General features: G+C 47.5%; 1 protein-coding gene across 1 annotated transcript; it reads right to left on the reverse strand.

Annotated features, from left to right (window-relative positions):
* Nucleotides 1–6,725: 6,725 nt before the first annotated feature.
* On the reverse strand, nucleotides 6,726–22,999 carry LOC116899712 (myosin regulatory light chain 12B). The gene is made up of 4 exons (XM_032901748.1): nucleotides 22,907–22,999; nucleotides 10,470–10,668; nucleotides 8,484–8,645; nucleotides 6,726–7,385 (listed from the first exon to the last, which is right to left on the reverse strand). The coding sequence occupies exons 2-4, from the start codon at nucleotides 10,651–10,653 to the stop codon at nucleotides 7,213–7,215; spliced, it is 519 nt and encodes a 172-aa protein (XP_032757639.1). The 5' UTR covers nucleotides 10,654–10,668; nucleotides 22,907–22,999; the 3' UTR covers nucleotides 6,726–7,212.
* Nucleotides 23,000–26,771: the final 3,772 nt, after the last annotated feature.

Below are 26,771 nucleotides of genomic sequence, written 5' to 3' on the forward strand. Positions count from 1 at the left end.
CTTTGGAAGGGGGATCTGAAAGAAAGCATTGTGCCTGAGAACCCAAGACAGCAGACGCAGGACTGGAGGGATTAGGACTTCCTGAAGGTATGTCCAAAACGATTTCTCATATTTAAACATGAACATGCCTACTCATATGCATTCCACAGAATATTTCCATCCCCACCCCACCCCCCAGCCAAACACTTTCAGGTCTTTTCTTCATTTGGTATTTTTCTGGTATTATTCTGATGATATTTCCAGGAGATGGGAGTTGGGGGAGGAAATAGCAATAAAAAGAAGCTGTCTTACAAGCTATTTGTGTTGTCTTGAGACATTTAGGTTGGATGACTTGTTAGAGTACATTGCATAGAGCTATTAAACAGATGCTGCTCGAATTTTTTGAGGCAGGAAAATAAGGCATAATTCTACAACACAATTTCACACACATCTACCGGCTTGTGGTCTCTGCGATAGATGTGATAATGGCAAGAACGATAAAGACTTGCTCACATGTTCACATGACCATGGGACCAGAACTGAATGAGGTGGGACCTGCCTGCCAGCCCAAGGAAATTGGGAGATTTAAGGTCAGGGAATAGTTTGAGCCCAGCATTCTCAAAGACTGCAGAGCTGGATTCTGGAACTTTCTAATCACTTAACAAATATTTATACATGAATTGATGGTGGATGAATGGAAGGAAGGGAAGGAGGAAGGAAAGAAAGAGGAAGGGAGGAGGAAGAGGGAGTGAGGAAGAAGAGGGAGTGAGGAGAAAGAGGAAGGGAGGAGAAGGGAGGAGGAAGGAGGGGGAGGGGACGGAGGAGATAGGCACTTGCTATGAGTTCTCATAAAAATCAAATCCCAGAAACTGCCCCCTAAATCTGGAATGTAGAGACGCATGAATTTCCTGTAGGGACTTTGCATGAAATTGTTCTCTCTAAAGAGCTCTTGACAAAGTGGGGCCAGTGCTCTGAAGTCAGAGAGCAGCCTGACTTTGCGCGTTACTCTACAGTTTTAAGCTCCTTAGGGAATGGTTTACTACAGTACCAGGAATAATAGTGACACCTAGTGACACTTCCAGTTATCGTCTCTACACGACTGCCCTTGACAACTGTGTTTTGGTTTTTGGTTTTAAAGGAAAGCTCCACTGAGACCAAGTACAAAGGCGACAAGTGTATTCTGTGATCGCCACCATCTTTTCAACCTGAGAAGTCTTTCTTCAAAACTGTAGTATGTGGGCCAGCCTGGTCTATTTACAGAGTGAATTCCAGGACAGCGGCACTACACAGAGAAACCCTTACTTGAAGAAAAAAACAAAAAACGAAACAAGCTAACAACAAAAGAAAAGAAAAAAACTTCAATCTGTAATAAACTTCCACATCCTCTTTCAGTTTCTGAGTGACACGCTCACGGGATCTCTCCGCCCTAAGTTCTTCAACAGTTTCTACATTCAGATTCCAAGGCTTGTGCTCCTACATAATGCATAACATTTTTAAAAATTTAGTATTACTTTACTTACCAGTTTGGGTGTTTCGTCTGCAGGTTTGCCTGTTCACCATTTGCGTACCTGGTGCCCAAGGAGGCCGGAAGCGGGAGTTGGATCACCTGGAACTGGAGTTACGGCGGTTATGGGTGTGCTGGGAAGTCAAACCTGCAGCCTCTGCACGAGCAGCGAGTGGTCTTAACGAGGAGCCATCTCTCCAGCCCCTGTAAGGCGTAACATGATAACTTACCACGCTAAACAGTAATACGTGCATGGATCATGCTAAGAGCTCGGACACGTCATGAGCACCTTACTGGGTCCTGCTGCCAGATCACGGAAGGCGGGGGCGAGCTGAGGGTTGCTCTGAAGAATGCCTGAGAAGCATTCTAGGAAAGATCTGAGTTCAGGAAAAGGGGTTAAAGGTCCATACTGAGCCCAGGGCAGTTTTTGCCCCAAGCTGTCGCCTATTCCTCCCTGAGAGATTTTATCAGTGCAAGATAATTTCTGTCTGTCATATTTTTCTCCCTCAAGCCTTCCAAAACCTCCTGTTCCTTCTCAAGCCTCAGCCCCTGTTCAGATTAAGGTGACACTGCCTGGCCTTGAGTCTCCTGCAGGGAGACTGCAGATAGATTTGTACAATTTTCCTTTTGTTTGTCTATTGTCAGTCTAGCCCAGTGTCCTGGCTGGTTTTATGATACAAGGTGGTCATGGAGGAGGGAACCTCAGTTGAGAAAATGCCTCTATAAGATCAGGTTGTAGCAAGCCTGTAGGGCCTTTTCTTAATGAGTGACCGATGGGAGAGAACCCATCCCATTGGTGGGTGTTGCCACACCTGGGGTTTTCATCCTAAGTTTATAAGCAGGCTGAGCAAGCCATGATAAGCAAGTCAGTAAGCAGCAGCCCTCCACGGCCTCCGCATCAGCTCCTGCCTCCAGGTTCTTGCCCTGCTTGAGTCCCGGACCTCATCACTTTTGACAATGAACTGTTATGTGGAACTGTGAGCAAAATAAACCCTTTGCTCCCCGCGATGCTCTTTTGTCTCAGTTTCAGCACAGCAATAGAAACACTGACTAAGACACCCAGCCGCTCACGTTACTGAGCTCTCCACTTCCCTCTAACTGAAGAGCGTCTTGATTAGACTGTAGGTCCCAACTGTTTAATCGGGAAGTTGTAGGCTTGATGTTTTTGTCAGGAAGGTCAGAAGCTAGATTCTGTCCAGCAAGCAGGATGACGTCTGTAGTTCAGTCTTCTTACCCAGAAGACGAGATGACAGTGCACACACTACCCAGGACAAAATGTAACGACGGAGGCTTCTATAACTCCTGTATGAAGATAACAAACGACTGGTGTCTTCTCTGCTCATCACTTTCCTGGGCCACACCCACTGCGCTCAGACCACAGCCCCATTGCTTACTAGCTAGCTGTGCTTCCCTGAGAAGCCACTCCTATTCCTCAATTCCTCTTCTGTACAAACCAAACCATAAAAATACCAGCCCCAGAGGGCAGCGGTGTACCATGCTTAGTACAGAGTGATACCAGAAATGTTGGGGTCCCTCCTTGGGGGCTCCCAGTTTCATTAATAAAAGGATTTAAGAGGCTGGAGAGATGGCTCAGTGGTTAAGAGCACTGACTGCTCTTCCAGAGGTCCTGAGTTCAAGTCCCAGCAACCACATGGGATCACCAACCTTCTGTAATGAGATCTGATGCCCTCTTCTGTTGTGTCTGAAGACAGCTACAGTGTATATAATAAATAAATAAATAAATAAATAAATAAATAAATAAATAAATAAATTTTTAAGAAGGATTTAAGAACAGATTCCTAGGAGAGCTTAAAGACAACTTTATTAGTTTAATATAAGAACCCAGGGAAAGCAGGCTGGTAAACCCCAGACAGCTGCCTGGAAGAGCCTAGAGAAGAGAAAGGAAAAGCCACACCACATGAGTTCAGGCCACATGGAGATGAGCCCTGTGGACGACGAGCAGCCGCAGGGCAGAGGGGGCAGCTTTTGAGAAAGGGTAAGGAAGCCCCAGAAAAAGCACACTTGTGTTCTGGCCAGCATCCAAAGGGGAGACAGAAGAGAAGGAAAAGGAAAGGTTGTGTCTTCCTGAGAACCAGGGCCGAGGAAAAGCAGGCAGACCTGGCAGAGCCTCAGGAGAGCTCAGCAGCAGCAGCAGCAGCAGCAGCAGCAGCAGCAGCAGCAGCAGCAGCAGCAGCAGCAGCAGCAGCAGCAGCAGCAGCAGAGCGAGGGGATTCAGGACAGGAAAAGTACAGTATCTCACGATATTTACCTCTTTAGCACAGCTCAGGGTGGGCCTGCCTTCCTGAGGGTTGGACCCTTGGCCAAAGGATTGACCTGCCCAACTGGATTAACTTCTGTTTGTGTCTGTGACAGGGTCTCACTGTGTAGCCCAGGTTTGCCTGGAAGGGACTATGTAGACCAGGCTGGCCTAGAACTTGAAGTGATCCTACCGACTTTGCCTTTGACATCATCCCTGACTCTGGATTAATTCTTTTCTTCTTGAGACTTTGTATTTATGTGTCTATGTGTTCATATATCTAAGGAGGCTGAAAGTGGGTATAAGGTCCCCTAAAGTTGGAGTTACAGGTAGTTGTGAACCACCACATGTTGTTGCTGGAGACCCCAATCCTCCACGAGAGCAGCAAGTCTCCAAACCATCTCTCCAGCACCCTGGACTAACTCTTAAGACAGGAGACAGTAAGTGGTAGTGGTGATCAGCTTTAATCCTAGCACAAGGATGCAGATCCCTGAGTTCAAGGGCAGTCTGGTCTACAGAGCAAGTTCTAGGACAGCCAGGGCTAGCTACAGAGAGAAATGATTTCAGAAAACCTTCCACTCACAAGGTAGTGGTAGTGGTAGCAGCTGGAGAGATGGCTCCATGGTTAAGAGCACTGTTTGTTCTTCCAGAGGACCCAGGTTCAATCCCAGCACCCACATGGCAGCTTGCAATTATGTCTAAGTCCAGCTCTAGAGGATTCAACACCCTCACATACATGCAGGCAGGCAAAACACCAACAATGTACCTAAAGTAAAAAATTTAAAGTCACTAAAAGAAAATCAGTAATCAATAGCACGTGTCTACCTGGAGTCAGATTCTATTTTTTTTCCTGTAACAATAGAAAAAATACTCAGAACATTCTATTTATTCATACAGGGTGTAGCCCAGGCTAGCCTCTAATACTACATACCCAAGGTGAGCTTCAACTTCAGATCTTCCTGCCTTCGCCTCCCCAGTGCTGGGATCACAGGCCCGTGCTGCCATGCTTGTGTTTTCATGAGGTGTTGATGGAGCCTGAGGCTTCATGAGTAAATACCAGGCAAGAGCTCTACCAGTGAGCCACGTCCTCAGGCCCCTCTACGCCATTTAAGACCCTTCATGTGTGTGTGGTTTACAGACACACATACCCATAGGATCTCAAAGAGGGCAGTGTTAGATTTTTCAACACCAAGGTTATTTATTGGACATCGATTTTGTTTTGTCTTAAACACTGAAAGTACCTCCTGGTACCCTACACCAGTCCTTCCAATCTGGCCATAACACGGCACAGCTAGACTGGAGGTCAGTGGGCCGAGGACAGCTGTGTCTGCATCAGCCCAAGCCAAGTGACCGCATCTCTGGGTGCCATGGTTCTCTAGGTGGCTTGACTTCTTTGTTGCCTCTACACGACACAGCCACAATGAGTTTCTCAAGCACAAACCATGTTTTTTTTTCTCCTACCTACATCCATGAGATTCCCTATCTGGATTCTACACTTGAGTTGAGATCGTCCTCATGTTGTTACTGCCACCGTGCCTTGGGGGAAGTTGGGTCCTGTGAGTCGGCCTCTGTACATGGACCCCTGGTCAAGCAGACCTCAATGGGGCCATACTTCCTAAGAAGCGTTTTCTGTCCACTTTTCATCATGTGATGTTTTTTGTCACCACACAGTATTTATGTGGCCTCCCCTCTCCTGTCTGTCCTGGCCTTTAGTCAGGAGCACTTACAAGAGCTTGCTGGGTAACAGTCACTAGATAAATGGCTTGGTGTCTACTTCGGTCTAGTCTTAATCACATGACCAGCCACTTGTGATACTTTGTGGTGAAAAATGGAAACAGGAATGCTTCTCACCGTCACATTCCCCATTCTAGATGGGAGCTTAGGCTTTTCTCAGTGAGGTAGTAACTGCTCCTTTTGCAGAGTCTGAACACCTATCAGACTGCTGTCCATGTCCCCCTGAGCTCAACAGCTGCCTCATTTACATGTCTGAAGAGCCCAGTAAGAGAAAGCAGCCCAGGGTGCTGCACCAAGCTACGAGGCACAGGCAGTGAGCAGTGCACATGCTGACTTAGACAACACCTTCAGAAGGAAAAGTAGGTGTCACAACATCAGGCTCCCCTCTAACAGTCTACCTATCTCTCCTTCCCTAGATCTACACTGTGACCCTCCTTCCCTAAGTCTACACTGGGGAGGGAGGTTTGAACAATGGACCTCACATATGCTAAGCACGTGAGATGCGAACCACACCCAAGTCTGTTTAGAATCTTGTCTTCTGTTTTCTTCCTGAGGCAGAATTTTGTGAAAAAAAATTTTTCAATCATTTTACACCAAGATGATTTTAGATGTCAGCAATGACTACTGAGTGCTGCCCCAGCGTGAAGGAACGCGTTGGCACTTTCGGCTTTCTGCGGACTTTGGCTCCAGTACTGTGAGCGCTGGAATTAGTAAGACAGAAAGGCAACTCTCACCAACTCTGCTTCTCTGGGCCCAGCACTCACTCCCACCCAACTTACAGGACAGGCTGGGGGCGTGGCTGATACAGCAGGCTAAGGCCCTGGGTTCAACCCTCAGCAACCACATCCACCTCCGGCACAGGGCCGTGAGAATCCAACTCCTCAAACTCTAAGAACCAGGCAGCAGAGGAAACCTTCACGTATCCAGAATTACCTATGTCCTCACCACCTTAGATCAATCAAATATTTGTTTTCCTAGTCGGCACTCTATACTTAGCATTTAATGGCATTTTCCTAGAAGATACAAGATCAAAGGTGTAACTAGCTCTTAAGATGCTAAAGTGTATTTAAAAGTTCTGAAGATGTGTTATAAAGTCTGAATTTAGAAAAAAAAAAAGTTGGAAGCCTGAAGAAAGGAGTACCCCAAACTATCACTCGTTTGTTTTATACTCCACTTGAGTCAGCATAATCTTTATTTCAAAATAACATTTTTATTATATAAAAATGTAAAAAAATCCAGCAAAACCAGAAATGCCGATATATTTTCCTGGGCTTTCACATTGGTTGATTTTTTTATTTGCATCTCATTTTCAGTACAATTTACAACATTGTCCCCGTTCCAGTCTGATTATACACATGCTAAGTGGCAGAAAGGGTCTGGAATAAATATATTAAAAAAGAGGAAAGGCTGTGAAACTAAGTGGCCCGCAGTAGGTCCTTAGGGGGTGTGGGGGTGGGGCTGTCTGAGAAACCAAGTGGTACACAGTAGGTCCTATAGGAGGGGGTGTCTGAGAAACCAAGTGGCACACAGTAGGTCCTATGGGAGGGGGTGTCTGAGGGACTAAGTGGCACACAGTAGGTCCTATGGGAGGGGGTGTCTGAGGGACTAAGTGGCACACAGTAGGTCCTATGGGAGGGGGTGTCTGAGGGACTAAGTGGCACACAGTAGGTCCTACGGGGTGCGTGTCTGAGACATGAAGTGAATAAGGAAACTCAACAGGAATGTCAGCTGCAGCCCTTCAGTCATCTTTGTCTTTCGCTCCGTGCTTGAGGATGCGCGTGAACTCGATGTAGTTGAAATTCCCCTTTTTGTCGATGGGGGCCTCCCTGTACAGCTCATCCACTTCCTCATCTGTGAAGCGGTCGCCCATGGTGGTCAGCAGCTCCCTCAGGTAATCCTCCTGGATGGTGCCTGGAGGGCAACAGAGGGCGGGCTCTAGGCACAACTCCACAAAGATAGCTTACTCTCCTCAGGCTACCACACTGTTCCCAGCCACTCCAGAGCACTCTACTAACACTAAGTGATTTTTTAAACGTGGCAAAATGGAGAGATGGCTCAGTGGTTAAGAGTGTAGGCTGCTCTCCTCAAGGACCTGGGGTTCGACTCCCAGCACCCACAACCATTTGTAACTTCACTTCCAAGGAGCTTATGCCGCCTTCTGGCCCCTGAAGGTGCCAGGTGTGCACAGGCCTCCCTGCCACACACACACACACACACACACACACACACACACACACACACACACACACACACACACACACACACACCTATAACACTTAAGACACAGAAAACCAAAACTTGTAAAAACCACAGTATAGAAACACAAAGTCAGGCAAAAATTAAGAGGGGGCTGCCTTCTAAAATCAGGTAAAAATTAGTAAGTGGCTGCCCAGAACAAGAGGCAGTGTCACTAACAGCCAATGCAGGGACAGCCTCATGCCAGGACTGGGGGGCGGGGATACCAAGGTGACATGTGAGACCCAGCAGGAGGTCTGTGCATTAGAAGAGGAGAAATGACTGAAGGAAGGATGGGGAGAGGACAGTGAAACTGGAAAGAAAGGCTTTTCACACTGAAATGTGCTTTTCCAGAGGAGCAGGAAAACGGAGACAGAAACAGCAGAGCCCTAGGTGGCCCAGAGACACAGAACACTGAGTGTTCACGCTATGAACCCTGCTTTTCAGAGAAGCCAGGGTTTCATGGTCCAAGCCCATCTAACGGACCCTAGACACTTAGGATCATGTTAGGAAGCTTAGCTTGAAGTGAGATTCAAAGGTGAACTGGACAGGCGAAGTCGTTTCATGACCTACAACAGATCTATGGCCAGGCCATTTCTGGTCCCACTGCCACATTTTAAAATAACAGGATTGGTTAGTTTGGTTTTAACCAAAAAAAAAAAAAAAAAAAAAACCCCAAAAACAAAAAACCCACACACGTTGAAAAAATGTCCCAAAATATACTCCATGTACTCTAAGGTGAGGTCAGACGGATGCACACATGTGCAATATTACCTGTGGCTTCCTCATCGAAGCAAGCGAAGGCGTTTCTGATGACGTCCTCTGGGTCGGTGCCGTTGAGCTTCTCTCCAAACATGGTGAGGAACATGGTGAAATTGATGGGGCCCGGGGCCTCGTTCATCATGGCGTCCAGGTAGGCGTCGGTGGGGTTCTTCCCTGTGAGGGCGCACATATTTTTAAAAGGGTTTTATTACATTTACATGCAATACACAGGATACCGCCTGCGTGGAGGTCTGAGGGCAACTTTTAGAAGGTGGTTCTCTGCTTCTGCAAGGGTTCTGGGGAGCCCTCAGGCATAAGACAAAGTGCCTTTCTGTACTGACCCATTTTGCCAGCTTCTTCATTGATTTTCATTAAAAACCAAACAAAGAAACAAACACCCCGAACTCTCAAACTTCGGCAGGAAACACCACAGCGTCACACACTGAATATTGATTCTACATTGGTTCATCAAGGGTTGTCTCAATGCCAGTTATTAAAAGAAAAACCAGCAGGAATGTTTCCAAGTCTGATACCGTTGCCTATGGATTATATGCTTCAAAACTCTAAGATGAGCATCCGAGTTAAAACCGTTAGGTCAGCTTGGGACTGGCAGCTTATTCTGAACAATACTGCAGAAAGTACTGTCAGCCGAGTGCTACTCTCCTGCCACACCCTTCTGTGTGCTGAGGGAACTGGACTGCTCACTGTAAAGAGAGACCCTGATTTCAGCTCCCACTGAGAACAAGCAGCAGCCGGAGAACCCCCTGACAGCGAAGGGGGGACAGCACTGCACAGGAAAGGTCTTGGGGAAGGGCTTTGAAAATCGGTTCACCTACGGGTCTGGAGAAACCTGGAACTGAAACCCAGTATTCCAGACACCAAGTCTGGTGCCATCTGCCCTATACAGCCTCTTGTGAAAAGGACCGGCTAACGTCAGTGTCTCAAAGGCCCCTTCAGACGTGGAGTTGACACACTCGAAAAGGGTGTGTTGATAGCATCTCGGATCCAAGGAGACATCTCAAGAATTATACCAGACTAAACGCTGGTAAATGGCTGGCCCACCCAGAATCCGGGTGACGAAGGACGGTTATTCAGCCCACTACACCGCTCAACTCGCCTGTAGTGACAGAGCCACTGAGCACATGAAAACAGGCGAAAAGGCCACTTCCCCATGTGTAGATCTCACCTGACTCTCTTGTAGCATTCGGGACAGAGGGCAGGGGGGAATGACTGTAACCCAGAGATCAATGGATTGATTTTGTGTGCTCGAGCTCGTGTGCATGTATACATGTGTGCATGTCTGTGTGTGTGCGCGCTCATGTGCGTGTATACATGTGTGCGTGTGTGTGCGTGCTCGCACGCTCACATCCATCAGTACTGTGGCGCATACGTAGAGGACTGAAAACAACTTCCAGGAACCAGGCCTCTCACGCTGAGTCTGTCACCAGACTTGGCAGCATACACCTTTACCTGCCAAGCCATCTTATCAGCCCCGTTAATGGTTTTTAGAAAAAAATTAAACTACCATCTCTCGGTCTCTCCGAGCATTATTATGGAAATCTTTTCTTCCTGGGGTCCATTTTGAGTAATGCCACCCTTCCTTCCTTCCTTCCCAGACAACCATTGTTAGCTACGAGTGGTACCTCTTTGTTCATGACCTGTCCTCTACCACAGGCTATCACCCACTGTGTATTATTAGCCGCATTTGTTACTGCGACCCCTGATCTCTTTGCACCTAGCCAACATCACGCAAGACGACGCGACGCGACGCACGCACGCACGCACGCACGCACGCACGGCTTTCAGGCTCACACAGACACAGTCTACTCAGCTAACAGGAACAATGCCTGCCAGGTCCCCACCCTGCAGCTGAGCCCTGCTCCTTATCAGGGCACCGCCCACACCTGAGAGCTTCTCAAAGGTCCTGAGGAACAGGGGTTATGACAGAACAAGTGACCCAGAGGTGGACTATCACGGGGGAATGCACAGAAAGGCTACCCAGAGACGCCAGCATGTCGTGCAGGTCCTCCTTGTCGATGAAGCCGTCCCGGTTCTGGTCGATCATGTTGAAGGCCTCTTTAAACTCCTGGATCTGGGACTGGTCAAACATGGCGAACACGTTGGACGTTGCGCGCTGAGGGCGCTTTTTGGTGGTCTTGGTCTTCGCTTTTTTGCTCGACATGGTGGCGGTTCAAATCTGAAAATACACAAATGAAAACAATGCATAGTACGTAAAGCGAGAGGGGTATACACATCTAAGACAGATAAATAAATAAGTAAAAACCTTTCTCTTTCGTTTTTATAACAGGGGTCTCATTGCGTAACCCCGGCTGGCCTGGAATTCAAGTTGCATGCCCAGCTAGAGTAAAAATATCCTAATAAGGAAATTTGCTTGGAGAGGGTAAGACTAAGCATGTCCAAGCTTTATTTCCAACATGACCATTAAGGTGGATTTTAAATGACAGAATTTGTCAAGTAACTTTGCATCACATTTCACAAGGTTAATTTTTTGTTTTATTTCTTTTGTTTTTGAGATGGGGTTTCCTCTATGCAGCCCTGTCTGTCCTGCAACTCACTCTGCCTATGAGTGCTGGGGTTAAAGGTGTGGGCCACCGCTTCCTAGCAAGACTAATTTGAGATTTAGCTTTTATCTTTAATTATGTGTGTATGTCTGTGTGTGGGAATGTGCACGAACGCAGTGCCCACGGAGGCCAGAAGAGGGCGTTGGAGCCCAGGAGTTGCAGTTACAAGGCCACTGTAAAAGCTCCCAAGACTGATTTTTATCATTGGAGTTTATAGGAACAAAGTATCTATTACAATGCATGGTGAGAACCGAGTGGATACTGTAGGCAGCACTAGGGTAGCCAGACACAGTGCTCACCTTTAAAATACATCATCTAGACCCACTTTCCTCTTAGACTTCTGAGCTGTCCCTGTGTTTCCACCGTTTGACAACTTCTGAAATTCATCATCTTCCCAATTATTCCTAGAGATTCTGTAAGTGGCTTGGGTGTTACCCTCCACTCTGCTCACAGACGTCGGCAATTTAACTGGCAAACAGGATAATCCCCACCCACCCCCCCTTTTGCATCTTATTTTTTAACCCAATAGGGCTTGATGTAGTTCAGGCTGGTCTTGAATTTGTCATCAGCTAGGTAGGTCATCGCTGATAACTTAAACTCTTGGTCCTCTTATCAGTCTTTTGAATGCTGGAATTATAGGCATGGTACATGCCCTGGCTGCATTTTAAACAATATTAGCAGATGCATGATGATGCTTTGGTCGATGACCGAGTATACGATGGTGTAAGCCACACGGTCTTGTTCTGCAGCAAGCTGTCCTACCTGGTTTTGTGATCGTGTATGCTGTCTGCAGAGCAATGAGACCACCTAACAAAGCTGTTCTCAGACTCCATCCCCATTAGTAGACAACGCACCACTGCGAATGGAGCACAGTACTGTTGGCTTTGGAGTTAGAAGCCAAGTTAAAAATCTAAGTCACAGGTGACTAGCTATATATCATGTGAAATCTCACAAAATATCAGGCCTAGTTTTTTTTTTAAACACATATGTTTGAGCCTTTATTATTCTTATGTGTATGAGTGTAGCCTTCATGTATGTCTGTACACATGCATGCAGTGCCAATGGAGACCAGAAGAGGGTGCTGGATCCTCTGGGACTGGAGTTACAGATGGACATGAGTCTCCAGGTACTGTTGGGAGGGGTGCTGCTTACTGGCTTCTCATCATGACCTGCTTTCTTACAGAACCCAGGACCACCAGCCCAGGGATGGCCCCACCTACTACCATTGGCTGGGCCCTCCCACATCAATCACTGAGTAAGAAATGCCCTACAGGCTTGCCCACAACCTGATCTTATCGAGCCATTTCTCAACTGAGGTTCTCTCCTCTCTAATGACTGTAACTTATGCCAAGTTTAATAAAACTCACCAAAATAGGTTTAACCCCAGGTTCTCATGCATGTTATAGTATGCTCTCCCAGAGAGCTATGCCCCAGGTGTCAACCGGCTTTCTAAACACTTTACATACTGGAACTGTCAGATAAAAGGTTTTCTTGTGTGAGAAGTACTCGTTTTATTTCAAGATTTAATAGATATTAGCAGTCTGAAGGCACAGGTAAGTTCTATCAGCTGAACTTTTTTCAAACTTACCAGAGTAACACTTTATTTAACAAATAACCTGTCAGTTGTGTCACGCTGAGCGTTAAATCAGAAATTCCTATATTAAACACTTGACAAGACAGGGCCAAATGTGAGGATTTGGTTAGGGAGCGTGGCTTGTGAAAGAGAACTGGGGGGCAGTGCCACAAAGCCTCAGCGTGGTCCCTGAATGAGGGGAAAGGGGAGGCTGACAGGTGAGAACACAATCACTCAAATCACTCACTGGCCTTTATCAAAACGTGCTGCAAAGCCAGTGGCTGACTGGGACAGCACTCCAGCTTGAGTGGTGTTAGCAAACCCTTTCTGTCTGTCTGTCTGTCTGTCTGTCTGTCTGTCTCTGGAACCCACCCCTACTTACCAAGTGTGTGCTGACGTTTCCCTAAGCACTCCTTCATTAATGCTTGTCCTTATGTCTCTATCAAAGGTATTTGTGTACACGTGTATGTGGAGGTGCAGAGGCCAACAGTGGGTGTCTCCCTCAGACGCTTTCCACTCTATGTATTTATCGTGTAAGCAGCATTTTGCCTGCCTGTATGTCTGCAGGCCAGATGAGGGCACCAGATCTCACTAGAGATGTGAGCCACCGTACAGTTGCTGGGAATTGAACTGGAAGACCAGTGTTCTTAACCATATCTCCAGCCCCCTCCACTCTAATTTTTGAAGCAAGGTCTCTTGCTGCACCTGGGGAGCTCACCAACTGGCTGGTGGACCAACGAGCTCCTGCCCGCCTCCTCAGCACTGGGATTTTAGTGCACTTATGTGCGGGGGTGGGGGTTAGGGGTGGGGGGGTGGGGACTGGGGCTGGGAATCTGAATGCAGAGACTCACGCTTGCATGGCCAAGCACTTTACTGACTGGGTCATTTACCCAGTCCTAAAACGGTTTCTTCTTATTTATTTATTTATTTATTTATTTATTTTTGGAGAGCACTTTACTGACTGGGTCATTTACCCAGTCCTAAAACGATTTCTTCCTTCCTTCTTTCTTCCTTCCTTCCTTCCTTCCTTCCTTCCTTCCTTCCTTCCTTCCTTCCTTCCTTCCTTTCTTTCTTTCTTTCTTTCTTTCTTTCTTTCTTTCTTTATTTTTGGAGCTAGGGACCGAACCCAGGGCCTTGCGCATGCTAGGCAAGCACTCTACCACTGAGCTAAATCCCCAACCGGTTTCTTCTTCTTTTTTTTTTTTAAAGATTTATTTATTTTATAAATGTGAGTACACTATAGCTGTCTTCAGACACACCAGAAGGGGGCATTGGATCCCATTACAGATGGTTGTGAGCCACCATGTGGTTGCTGGGAATTGAACTCTGGAAGAGTAGACAGTGCTCTTAACCGCTAAGCCATCTCTCTAGCCCCTAAAACTGTTTCTTAAGAAACCCACCTTTGGGCTGAGCATGGTTGTGTACACCTTTAATCCAAGCACGGTCTACAGAGTGCGTTCTAGAACAGCTGAAGCTACAGAGCAAGATCCTGTCTCAAACAACAAAAAAAAAGGAAACCCAACACACACACACACACACACACACACACACACACACACACACACACACACACACACACACACTGTTTAGGGTCTTACTATGTTTATAGCCCAGCTGGACTTGGATTTATGATCCTTTCGCCATTGTTTCCTAAGTGCTGGTAGTTCTATATGTTCAAGGTCCTGGGTTCTTATCTCCAGAAGCACAAAAACAAAATATACACCACACACACACACACTCCATAACATACTCACACACCACACACACACCGCACACACCGCACACACACTCCATAACATACACATCAGCTGAAAAGCAAGCAAAGTTGTATCAAAAACGATGAGGAGCCTGGGTCCAGAGCAAACGTCCCCTCTTGCTTGCCTTCTGAGAGAACTATCTTGGCTTCCTCTACGTTCTCACCTCTGAAGTAGAAACTTATGCTTTCTTTGGACAGTCAGTTGTGTCGGATGGCGTTCTGCTGGGGCAGACACGTGAGGGAACATGTCGCTGAGGCAGACACAGGTGAAAGGACTCATAATGAGGGATTCTTCACTAACAACACACACATTATTGAGTCACCTTACATTTTGTGGCTGAGCTCCATTTGTTATGACTCCACAGAGAGAAAGGCACCAAAAAACTGAGGGTGCTCTGGTGGCTTCTTGTAGCTCCTGTGGACTCAGGCTGACTGGCAGAGTGATGTCAGCTCATACAGACTCACGTGCCGAGGCAAGGCCCATGGAGGACATGACGTTTGGATGAGTAAAGCAGGACTCAATGGACAGTTACGAAGGCTTGCTTGCAGAGCTGGCTTTGCAAAGCTTCTTTGGTCTCGAGTCGTTGTCTTTGCTGATCTTTACTTCATTGAGAGGCCGGGCAACGAACTTCTCCTGGAGTCCCTGTTGGTCCTGCCGATTCGTTCAGCAGAGGCCTGGCTGTTTCTGCTGGGTCGTGCCCCCTCTGCTCACTCTTCTGCTACCCCGACACGACTGAACTGGGCTGCTGATATATTTGTATTTGCGAGTGGCTCGAGCTGCCTCTGCTGAATCCTGTGAACCAGACTGATTTCCTGATAACGCAGATTGGGTTTGCTCCAAAGAACAATTTCTAAACTGGTTCACGCCCCCCTGTCCTAAATAACCTTTCTTTTCCATTACTTCTGGTGGGTGGTGGGCTAGAGGAGAAGTTGAGAGAAAAGCGTATGCCTACTCACCCCCACTCACTCCTCAGCCCTCAGCAATGGCCTGGAGCCCACAACCTCAGGAAGTCTTTCTTCAGGGCCTGCACTGTACTTGACGCTGTGGGCTATGGGAACGCTGCCCTCCACTGCGGCCTTAGTTCTCCTACTTCCAGGATTGGCCCACCGCAATTTCTTCTGCTCCCATCTCCCGCCAGACACCCGGGTTTCCCATGTCCTGGCGTTTCTGACAGGGTTTCACTATGCGTCCCAGGCTGCTGTAGAATCCTCCTGCCTCTGCAGTGTTCGGGCTCTGGGCTTACACCTTCACCTTGAGGTGAAGATTCACATCCAGCTGTCAAGGCAACAAGCCCATTTTGGACATCCCACAGACACAACATCAACATGCTGGAAACTGGAAACAGAATCTACTATCCCCTCCCTCAGCTTCCCCAGCTTTCAGCCCCCCAACTCTCCTAGTCGGGAAGCTAGGAGAGTTCTCTCTAAATCTCTCCCTGGTAAACAGTCCTCAGATGTGTTCCTCTGCCTCATTCCTGTCACCACGGGACAGCCCACCTCCATCACTTGAGACAGCTTCTTCAGATCCTACCTCTCCGGAGCCAGTATCAAGCATGTACTACCACACTTTAAAAAACAAAAACAAAAAATTGTGTGTGCCCACACATGTGTATGTATATTGGAGACAGCATTTGAGAATTGGTTTCCTCCCACCACATGGGTTCAAACACAGGCTGTCTGTCAGACCTGGCAGAAAGGGCCTTTATGCAGACGTTTTGTTGGCCTCATGCACAATCATTACACACACACACACACACACACACACACACACACACTCTCTCTCTCTCTCTCTCTGGAGGGCGGTAAACACGAGTGGAGAAAGTTAAACAGCCTGGCATTAAATGAAGCTTCCTGCCTTTGGAGTGAAGCAGCTGAAGCCCAGAGAGTAAATAACCCCCAATGTGTGGAGAGGCTACCTCAGTAGGCACACTCAAACCCTGCTGAGGTAACCTCTCCACACACGCACCCCTCCTCTTTCCCGCTAACCTCTCTTCTAGCTATTGTTGCTCACTTAAAAACTTTTCAGAGCTCTCAACAGACGTGAGCACGGGTTTCTGAGCGGTGATTCTCCTCTGCACTCAAATCATGTGAGTCCAAACTACAGTGGAGAAAGCATGTGGACAGTCCGACTGCACCAGGAGCGACTGACAGGAGAAGCCAAGGCTTGGACTGATCGTGCGGTGAGGCAGGTCAGATGTGGTTAACAAGCAGCAACACCTTCTATCAGCCATGATTTAACAGAGAAACCTTTATGCTCAACTATTAATGAAAGTGCTTTAGGAGGAGGGAATGCCTTACCCAACCCCCTACCCTTAGACTTCAGTCACGGATGAAACTATTTACAATAAATCATAGCCCAGGATGTAAATTACCTTTAACTAAAAAACAGAAGGCATTTCCTCCTCAAACACTGAGGTTTTTCTCTGTACATAGTGAACTCGGGGATTCTTGTGATGCCGGCTCACACCGTGGGCGGGGATGCAGGAAGCTGGCCTTACGGGCGACATAAATGTCTGAGATCCAAGTCATAAACTGGCAGAAAGCTGTGAGTCTCACCGTGCCTGCCTGGCTTACTCAGGCTCAGAAAGATGCTGAGAGCACATGCCGCCGCCGGCCGCCCAAGGATCCCAACGTCCCTTTGATGCTCCCCCAAGTATCTGTCGACACCATGGGCCAATAAACACTGCCCTTCCAGCATCGTGCTCCAGCCACCTCAAGTTTATTAACAAAGCTGATGCCTGAGCCTTAGTCCAGCCTAACAGGAGGGAACGTAGGGAGTAGAGGCCAATTCAGCTCTGAAGATGCACCAGGCTGGAGCTGGAGAGTTTGGTTCATTAAGGACACTTGTTGTTCTTGTGGGTGACCTGGGTTCGAATCCTGGCACTCACACGGAGGCTCACAACTGTCTGTAACTCTAGTCCCCGGGGATCTGACACCCTCTTCTGACCTCCACAGGTACCAGGCGCGATGCATAGACGTACAGACATACACAAGGCAAAACACTCATAAACATGAAATAATTAAATACGTTTTCGTAAATGCACTAGGCATCTCCAATGTACAGTTAAGGTTGAAACCACTTAGTCCACACTGGCTGTGTGCGTGTTCAGCTTCCCCCGGCTTTTCAAAGTTGGTCAGTATGGGAAAGAGGAGATACAGGAGGCCTGGGTTTTAGTTCCAGGTCTGACACCGGCACGTGTTTGGCTTCTAGCTATTTCACCTACCTCGTTCCTCTCATCCATGCAGGGAGTGACTCGTGGGCTAGGAAGATGGCTCAGTTACTGCTTAGCCTTTGAGCATAAGGACTAGAGATGGCGCTGAGAATCCATGTCTAGAGACACATGCAGGCCACCGGAGACGGTCGCAAAAAGAGGGCAAAAACACCTAAGGGATGACACCAGGGATAGCCCTCTGGCCCCCACATGTATATGCGCATGCACTTACATACATGTTAAGGGGCAACTCATAGCCAATAGTTGGCAGCTAGTAAATTATTTGCAGTCTGCAGGAAGGTTTGTTTAGTAGTAGCCCCCAAGATGACCTTTAAAATATTAAAAAATTAGCTTGCTAATTTTATTTATTTGTTTGTTTGTTTGTTTATTTATTGTCTGTGAGTACACTGTTTTCTCTCTTCAGACACACCGGAAGAGGGCACTAGACTCCATTACAGGTGGTTGTAAAGCCACCATGCGGTTGTTGGGAATTGAACTCAAAACCTCTGGAAGAGCAGCCAGTGTTCTTAGCTGCTAGCCATCTCTCCAGCCCTTGTCAATTTTTTTTAATGGTTCATTTTATTTAAAGCTCTGAATTTCAGAGATCCTGAACAAGTGCAGAAGGAATCACCAGATTAGCACTCACAGATTCTTGGGGCAGCGAGTACTATGAGAAATATGCGCCCTACACACTACCAGCCCCCCCCCCCCGCCTAAGTTTTGCTACCTGTATGGTTCTTGATGGCACTGAAACTCTATCTCCCCTCTTGCCAAGGTGGTCGTCGGGTTCCAAGACGACCCTCAACAGCTGTCACTGTGCAGTCACTGAAAGTGGAGGGTGAAGGGTAGACCTGCGAGAGCAGAGTGCATTGTGCAATGATGTTGGTTGATGGTTACAACAGACATTGCATCCCCTGCTTGCTCTGCTGTGAGTCAATCTGCCGATGCTTGCACCAGATAGCAGGGAACTGAGGCCTCCTGCAAAAGCCAGCGGCAACAGGCCATCCACCTGAGCCAGCCGCACTGGACACAATCCCTTCAGATGCCGACAAGCAAGGCTAAACTGCTTGGAGGTTCCTGGTTTTTAAAGAATGGAATTTATTGGCCGGGTGTGGTGGCACAGACCTCTGATCTCAGCACTTCAAGTTCAAGGACAGCCTGGTCTCCAGAGTCAGGTTCCAGGACTGCCGGGACAGGTTATAAAGATCTGTCTCAAAACCAAAGCTAAGAGCAACAGCGGCCGCTACCCTGCCAGGTATGCCTCATAGGTACAGAAACAAAGTTAAAAGCTCTTTGTTTTGTATCCACTGGAAAGCAGCAAAGCCCTTGTTCTGTGAATTCTTTAAGAGTGACTGAGGAAACACCTTTGTTTCAGCCTTCAAGCCACAGAAGTCTACAAAGTTCAAAAGGATCCACCAGGTGACTGGGGAATTTTCTACTTCTGGTAAAAGAAAAAAAAAATGTGACTATGATAGAGTGCTAGAACTCTGCCCCGTAGGCTCTCCCAGATAGGTCTCCCACTCACCACTACCATCCTATCTCGTATTCCTCTACTGCTGTGCGGGTTTTTCTTGCTTTCTAATGACAGCTTCCTTCAAAGCTCTATCCCTGGACTTGCTTAAGTGCTGGTTGAGAAAACCTGTATCTCAAAGGTGCCACTCAAGCTGGGTGTGGCACTCTCCAGCCTAAGGCGAGAGGATAGCTGCAGGTTCGAGGCTAGCCTGGGCTACATAGTAAGTCCCCAGTCACCCTGGTTTCAGAGTGAGGTTTTGTCTCAAAAACTGAACCACACAGCACAAGCCCTAAGATCTAAAATCAAAACTCGCCACTGATTGTTGGTAGATTAAGGAGAAAAGGGTGGAACTGGTTCTGTGGGCCACGGAGTTGTAAAACAATCAAAGTTTAGGGGCTGGAGAGATGGATAGTCAAGAGTGCTCACTGATCTTGGCAGCTGAGATACCAAGGGGTGTGTGTGTGTGTCTGTGCAACCAGGGAATTTTGATTTGTGAACAGATGATTCACAGGAGAAGCCAATGAAGGTGGGAATCACAGACTGGTTCCAGGACAAAAACTAAGGTCTTTTAAATTCCATTTTGTCTTTTCCTATGTGTGTCAAAATCTAGAAATTTCACAGGGATTCTCCCGTAATCACCATGGACAAGATTACTTATTGTTGAATGACTGGATACAAGACCAGTTTGAAGGCAGCAATCAGAAAGGGAATTCCATATATATATATATATAATTTTCAAATTAAAATGCTTCAAAATTAACCTCATATGCTTAATGACAAATAATTGGTTTTATGTTACATACGTAGTTTTTTTTTTAAATTCCATAATTATCTTTCTTTTAACGAGCCAAACACGATTTTTATGACTTTCCTTCACGTCGGGCAAGTCTGCTGATATATATTTTCACACTCAACCACAGACACTACTGTTCTCGCTTCTCCCTTACAGGAGTTCTGTCTGGGTGTCCCTGACAGTCAGCTCTCTGCCCATGCAATAACCCAATTAAGTTATAAATGTTAACATCATTGCAGAAAGTCCCAGAGGTCAACTGTGTAGGCCACCCCACCCCCTTCCCGGGCCAAACTTATTTGGATATCTTTTCCTTTCTTTATTGAGACAAAGCCCAGTCTGACTTCAAACTCAGGAGTCTCCTGCCTCAGCTTCCAGAGTGCTAACTCACGACCTTGAGCTGCTCTTGTCCGGGCTTCTTTTAAGTCAAACGAATGCATGCTTGTGTAGGTCTGACTTTCCTCAAACACGTTAGTCAGTGCCGTACACTTTATTCTTTCCTACTAGTGAGTAGGATGACATTGCCCAATAATCTACAAACACCTTTTCACAGCCTTTCTACTTGGATTATAGTCTAAGAAGACTGCTTGCACATGGCAGGCACCAAATAAATACCCGGTAAGCAACAACATACACATAATTAATTTCTCCCCCACCACAAACAATATTGCACACACTAACGTTCACGGTGAGGTGTTGGATTTGAGCACCCCTAAAATAAGGCTTTGTTTTCCCCGCTAGAGTCTACCCATGAGTCAGCACACACTCAACCACTTCACAAAGCCCACCAACTAGCTACCCCTGGCTCAGTACCTGGAAGGAACATTAATAACTCAGGACAGGCTACAGGTGTACCAGTCACTGGGGCAAGCCTGACACATGCATTAATAATTAATCCTCACTGCAGCTTATAACACGGGCTCCGCTGTTGTATCAATTGTCAGACAAAAGCTAGGAAGTGGCAGAAGGAATACCAGCCACAGGACACGTCCCACCAGCCCCGGGTCCTTCGTATCAGCAGTTCCAAGTGCCCACCGTGAAAACTTCAGTTGAAGCCGTCGGCAAGGCCGATGTGTTCCTTGAGGTGAATGTGAAGTATGACGTTAAGGACACAGAACCAGGGAGGTGCCGCCTTTAAGGTCTCTCTGGACTCCCTTTCTCTTCCGAAGTCCAAGGGCCTGGTCATGGAGAGCACGCCCACAAAGAATGGAGTAGTTATGGCTACCTCCCTCTAATGTCTGGAAATAAGTCCAGAGGTGACACCACACCCAGAGCCTTAAGGGACGCCAGTTTACTCCTCTAAAAAGTCATATAATCTTCCTCTAAGTGTCGGGTGTGCTCCCCACACAACCTCTAATAAAGAGGGTAACAAGTTTGCTAAGGTTCATTTATTCACCTGTCTTTCTCCCTCCCTTGTACACAGTGAGTTCCCAACACCCTTATCTCCTGTTGTCTGGCTTCTGCCAGGTAAGGGGGGGGACTCGGTGATCAAGCTTCAGAGGGAGGAAGGGAAATCTGCTTCGCCCACCGTGTGGAACTTGTCAGAGAACAGTCAAAGATGCTGGTAACCAGGGTATATGAAAGTCACCCCTACACAGCTGTATCCTTCAACCTTGGGGACATTGGCTCCATCCTTGGCTTTCCTAACTTTGGTCAATCATCACCTGGGGATCTGTCCTTCAGAAGCTGCAGCTCAGTAAACTCAGCTTCCTCACTGCAACATAAACGAATACGGAAGCAGCCATCACAGAATTTACTTTATTTAACCTAGTATCCAAACAGGAAGAGCAATCAGGTGCCTGTGTGCGCGCGCGCGCGCGTGTGTGTGTGTGTGTGTGTGTGTTTGTGTGTGTGAGAGAGAGAGAGAGAGAGAGAGACAGAGAGACAGAGAGACAGAGACAGACACAGACAGTCAGAGAGAGAGAACGAGGAGTGAGCTCACAGAAAAATATTGGTGGCACCATACGAATTCCTGAAGTGATCCCAGGGAAATGACACCATCTCTGAGTATCACTTTCTATAATCATAAATTAGAAGGGTTTTAGGACATAACTCTGTAAGGATTTATTGAATCAGAAAATGCTGTGATATTTCTCTAACACACAGGACTACAGCCAAGCCATCTTTAACAAAAGCTGTCAACCGGATCCCCTAAACATCCTTTCATCGCGTTACTTCCTCGTAGAGGATCCAAGCGACTCCCCAAATCCTGTTACATAATTTTTCGTTTCTCATCGAGTTTTCAATACACCTATAAAAGAGGTCTAACTTGGCTAACTTCGTTATTTTTTTTTTTTTTTTTTTTTTTTTTTTTTTTTACAGGAGTAGCCCAGGGCCGTGTATACAAGAGCCCTACCTTCCTCTTTCCCAGCTTGTATTCGTTATTGCTCTGCTCCCTTCGGGCTGATCTCCTGTGCTTCCTGTTCACAAGACACGACGCCCACCTTCTGAGCTTTTGCTCAGTACCCCCCGGCAGAGACCCACCAATTCCTTTTGTATCCCTTGCTCAATAAGTTCTCCATTCTTTTCAGCTTTCTTTGAATTGTCCTTCTCTAACAATGAACTACATCTTTGCAAGACCTAAGACACGGTAAGAATTTATGCAAATCGGCACATTTTAGCATTTACTAACCACGAACCCTAGTACCGGTTTCTGGTTTCCTCTGGCAGGAACCGTGCACCAGCCGGCTTCTCCTCCCCCAAAGCGTCTAGAACGGATGCGCCCAGTTGCGCTAACTCTCAGCTTGGACCTGAAGCCTGCAGACGCGGCAGGTGCGGGCAGCAGTGCACCAGGTGTCAGTCATCGGATGTCGCAGGCCCTGTGCACACGGTCCCCGGGCCCTCGTTCCACCAAGGGTTCACCAGCACAGGAACCACGCAGGGCCTCGTCCGGAGCCGCCTCCGCTCCGCCAGCCGAAGGCCCCGCTGCCCGCAGGGTCCAGGCGCGGTCGCGCAGCACGAGGGGCAGAGGCGGCCAGGGGATGCCCCGCGGGGCCGAGAGCCACTCACCTGACCTGAAGCTGCACGCACAAGAGGACCAGACGGGCGACTGCAACCAGCGGAGGCTGCGGCGGGACAGTGGAGGCGCCGCACTTCCGGCCCGGGGGCGGGGCGGAAGGAGCACCGGCGAGCCCGGCGCGACCAACCGCGGCAGGGGGGTGCTGTGAACATTTTGAAGACTCCAGGGCCCGGCAGCCAGCGGCGGTGATTAACTTGGCTGCGCGGCCTGAGGAGCTCAGCCCAGATAGCCGTGAATACAGATTCCCCAGGTCCCTGGCACGGCATCCCACTGCCGCAGCCGTCCCAGCCTGCCCGCCTCCCCGGCACCCCGTGCAGGTCCCGCGGCCCTTCCGCATTCCCGGGCGGAGGGAGGAGCGCCAGCGCTGGAATTTGACCCGGGTGGGCTGGGAGCCGCCCTGGTTTGGGGGTCCCCAGGCGCTGACAGAGGGCAGTCCGAGGTTGCCTGACTTAGCAGAGGGTAGCTGGCCCGGCTAAACTGAGTTTTAGATAAACAGTTTTCAAGAGAAGGAATGTAATCCGGAAGAGGGCGGCGGCTGAGCATTCTCCAGAGACCACCACAAACACCCTCGCTTATTTGAAACTTCATTCCAGCCAGTGGCCTTTACTTTCTCCCGCTGGAGTTCATATTCTAGAAGTCTCATCAGAAATCCCATGTCAGACCCTGGTGGCTTCGATTCCAGCAATTAGGAGGCAGAGGCAGGATCTCTGTGGGTTGAAGGGCCAGTCTGTATACAGAGCTAGTTCCGGGACAGCCAAGCTACACAGAAAAAAACCACTTCCCTTCCTACCCACCCTCCAAAACTCCTACAAGGTAGGAACACCATGGGCCTCCAGCACTGAGAATCCGTGTACTTTTGCACAGCAGTCCGTACAAAACAAATACAACTTAGGGGCAGTGAGATGGCCCAGCAGGTAAAGGTAGTAGGTTCTCAGGGCCCACAGAGAACAACCAACCCCTGCAATTTGTCTCTCTGAGCTCCGTAAGCAGACACCAGGGAGGGAATGTGCAGCCTTCTCCCCAAAGTAGTAGATAAACTGTAAATAAAATAACCCTCCAAATCAATTGAGGGTGGTTTTAAATCTGAGCTTGAAAATCTGGGCCGGAATCTCGTAGGTCTGAGGTGGAGAGTAATTTGTGTTTTTAGTAGGTGTCAAGTGATGCTGATGCTGTTTCTGGTCGCGAGTATTCTTTCCCTTTGATCCCCTTTGTCCTCGAAAGTCATTACTTAAATAATTATGATTCTTATAAAATTATGGCTCTTTTACAGTTTGTTACAGAAGTCTACCACTACTTCCTTAAATCCTCACTCTAGGCGATGTAAGATCAGTTAATGAGCAGGACGTAGTGGCACTAGTGGCACACACCTTCAATCCTGGCACCCCAGTGAGAGAACAGGGAAATTTAATAAGGCAAAAGTCCCTCTCAAAAAAAGAAAAAGAAAAAACAAAAACAAACCCAGAGTACTTGCTATGCAAACACGAGGGCCCTGGTTTGAAGTCCCAGCATTGTGTAAGGGCCAGGCTTCCTCTCTGTGTATACAGGACTTCATCTCTAAGGATAGGCCCTTTATGCCCTCCTTTCAGGATTCTTTTCAGGGACCCGCAGGCAAATCAAACAAAAATAAACTACAATTTGAATATCGGCTGCATTCACACACACCTCTTTTTCCACATCTCTAATTTCTGTAGCAAACTTAGAAGAAAGCATTCCTATTTCAGATGAGGAAGGTGACATTTTAAGAATGTGAGGACAAGGATCTACCGGGGCACCAGGAGGGGCTTAGTCAACCACACCTAGCTCCAGATGGATGCTGCTTTTTGATCATAAAAGGGCCATTATGAATAGCATTAATGCATTTTTATAAATGAATAAATAGGTCGACAAAGAGTAACTGGTTTGCCTAAGGCCACAAAGCCTTGAAGCTGCAAAACTGGGACTTGGAAATGCTGAAAGGTCTCACCGGCTGGTGGCAGCAGTTCAGGCCTTTCATCCCAGCACTAGGGAGACAAAAGCAGGCAGGGGCCAGCCTGGAGTTCCAGAACAGAGCTGCACAAAGAAAACCTAGCGGGAGGGATAAGAGTAGTGGAAAAATTTGACGCCAGAGCCCCAGGGATGGCGCACTCCCTACACCTCTGTGGCTTGACACTACCCTCCTCCCTCCTAAAGCTAGCATTCTCTGTTTTTGTGGGCTGTACACCCCCCCCCCCAAGCTCTCTTAGTCAGTGTCTACCTAACCCTAAACTTCCTGTTGGTCATCAGTCTCCCATGTTTGGTAGAAAGAGGTTCCTTTCTCAGAGCCTGAGCTTCCACTGTCTTTTATGCAGTCACATTCATTTCCTGGCCTTTAAGTAACGGGTTCCTCTGTCAAATTCAGTTTGGGCACTGGAGTCCAGTGGCAACGTAACTGTAAGGCAGGTGGGGCCTGTGGGCACCGGAGTGATTTGCTGGGGCTTTGAAGGTGGGGGGCTAACCCAGAGGTCCTCGTTACAGAAACTTTTAGGGACCATCTTCATTCAAGCCCATGGGTAGAGGAGATTCTGAGAGCTTTTACTGGCGGCCATTCTTGCTTAAGCAAAGCCCAGCTACTCAGCAGAGAATCCTAGTGCCAAATTAAGGAGACTTAATTCATACAGGGTCGACCACCTACTGTTCCTAACAGCTATTTAAGGGGTTGCCCGGATGGAAATGGATGTTGCAAGAGAGAATTTTAGTAGTGATTTTTTTTCTCCCCTACTTAGAAATAACTTTATTCCTCACTGAAGATTTGTTAGCAAATCAGAGGTGATATGTTTAGGTGTTTTTCTTCCCTCTTCAGTAAAAGTGGAAATCCAGCAAGACTCTGAGTGGGTAAGCTGGAAAAAGTATTTTGCTTAAAAATCTGAATAAAATTCAAGCAGGAAATTAGGGCAGATTTCTGTGAGTCTAATCTCGAAGGAAGCAAAGAGTAGGTGTTACTGGTTACTAGTCCCCCACCCCCATTCTACAGGACTGAGATTACCCGGTTAAAACCTCTGGCTCTAACACCAGCTTCTCAAAGGCATTCCTAAGGCATTCCGTAATTGTTTATCAAATGAGGTAATGGTCTCCCTCAAGGACAGTCTTTCAATAGCATAGAAGTTTGAAGCACACACCCTGCCACCCCTGTGTTTCAAACCTTTTTACACTCAGGGACTTTTTGAAACATTAGAAACCAAACAGAATAAAAGTGTTTTCTACTACATAATTAACTGGGCTACCGTTCTTGGTTCTCAATTATCAAAAATAAGCCGAGTTATTTTTAGGATCGAAACAATGACCTCACTTTCCGGACAGCTGTTCTGACTGTGGGTAGGTCAGGAATGTCTGAAATTCACATGGACTTAATGAGGAATCTCGGCATAAACGAACTGGTCTTTTAATAGGGGTTGTTAAAATAAGGAAAAACTGTATACGACAACAAAGTACTGTGTGTATTCCCAACAGCTGGGAACACAGAGACATCTGTCCTTTCCGTTAAAAGCGTTCCAAAGACCCTTTAGAGCTGAAATCGTTAGTAAGTAGCACAAATGAAAATTGGCTGCTCTTACTTTAGCTACAGAAAGTAACACACAGACGTTTAAGGGGAGGCTGAGCTACCCCAGGGGTCACAATTCAGGAATTATTTTCCAAACTGGAAGACAAAGTCTAGGGTACCCAAGGAGGGCTTTATCTGATTTCCCAGGAGGGAGAGAGAGATAAACAGGAGCAGAGGAAACTGGGATTGCCATGGAAACACAACTGGAAGGAGTGGGAGCAAACCCTGACAGGCTGTCATTCACCTCATCTACCCTGCTTGGGGGAAAGACGCGGTAAAACTAAAAGTCAAGTGGGAAA

The sequence above is a fragment of the Rattus rattus genome, chromosome 4, assembly GCF_011064425.1.
Source record: "Rattus rattus isolate New Zealand chromosome 4, Rrattus_CSIRO_v1, whole genome shotgun sequence".
NCBI classification, from domain to species: Eukaryota; Metazoa; Chordata; class Mammalia; order Rodentia; family Muridae; genus Rattus; species Rattus rattus.

What these genes read in the sequence shown, in the direction of transcription:
- LOC116899712 (XM_032901748.1), bottom strand. Translation starts at nt 10,653, where the DNA reads ATGTCGAGCAAAAAAGCGAAGACCAAGACCACCAAAAAGCGCCCTCAG. An exon ending in CGACATGCTGGCGTCTCTGG is followed by an intron (nt 8,646 to 10,469) that starts GTAGCCTTTCTG and finishes GCGCCCTCACAG; the next exon opens with GGAAGAACCCCACCGACGCC. An exon ending in CTTCGATGAGGAAGCCACAG is followed by an intron (nt 7,386 to 8,483) that starts GTAATATTGCAC and finishes GTTGCCCTCCAG; the next exon opens with GCACCATCCAGGAGGATTAC.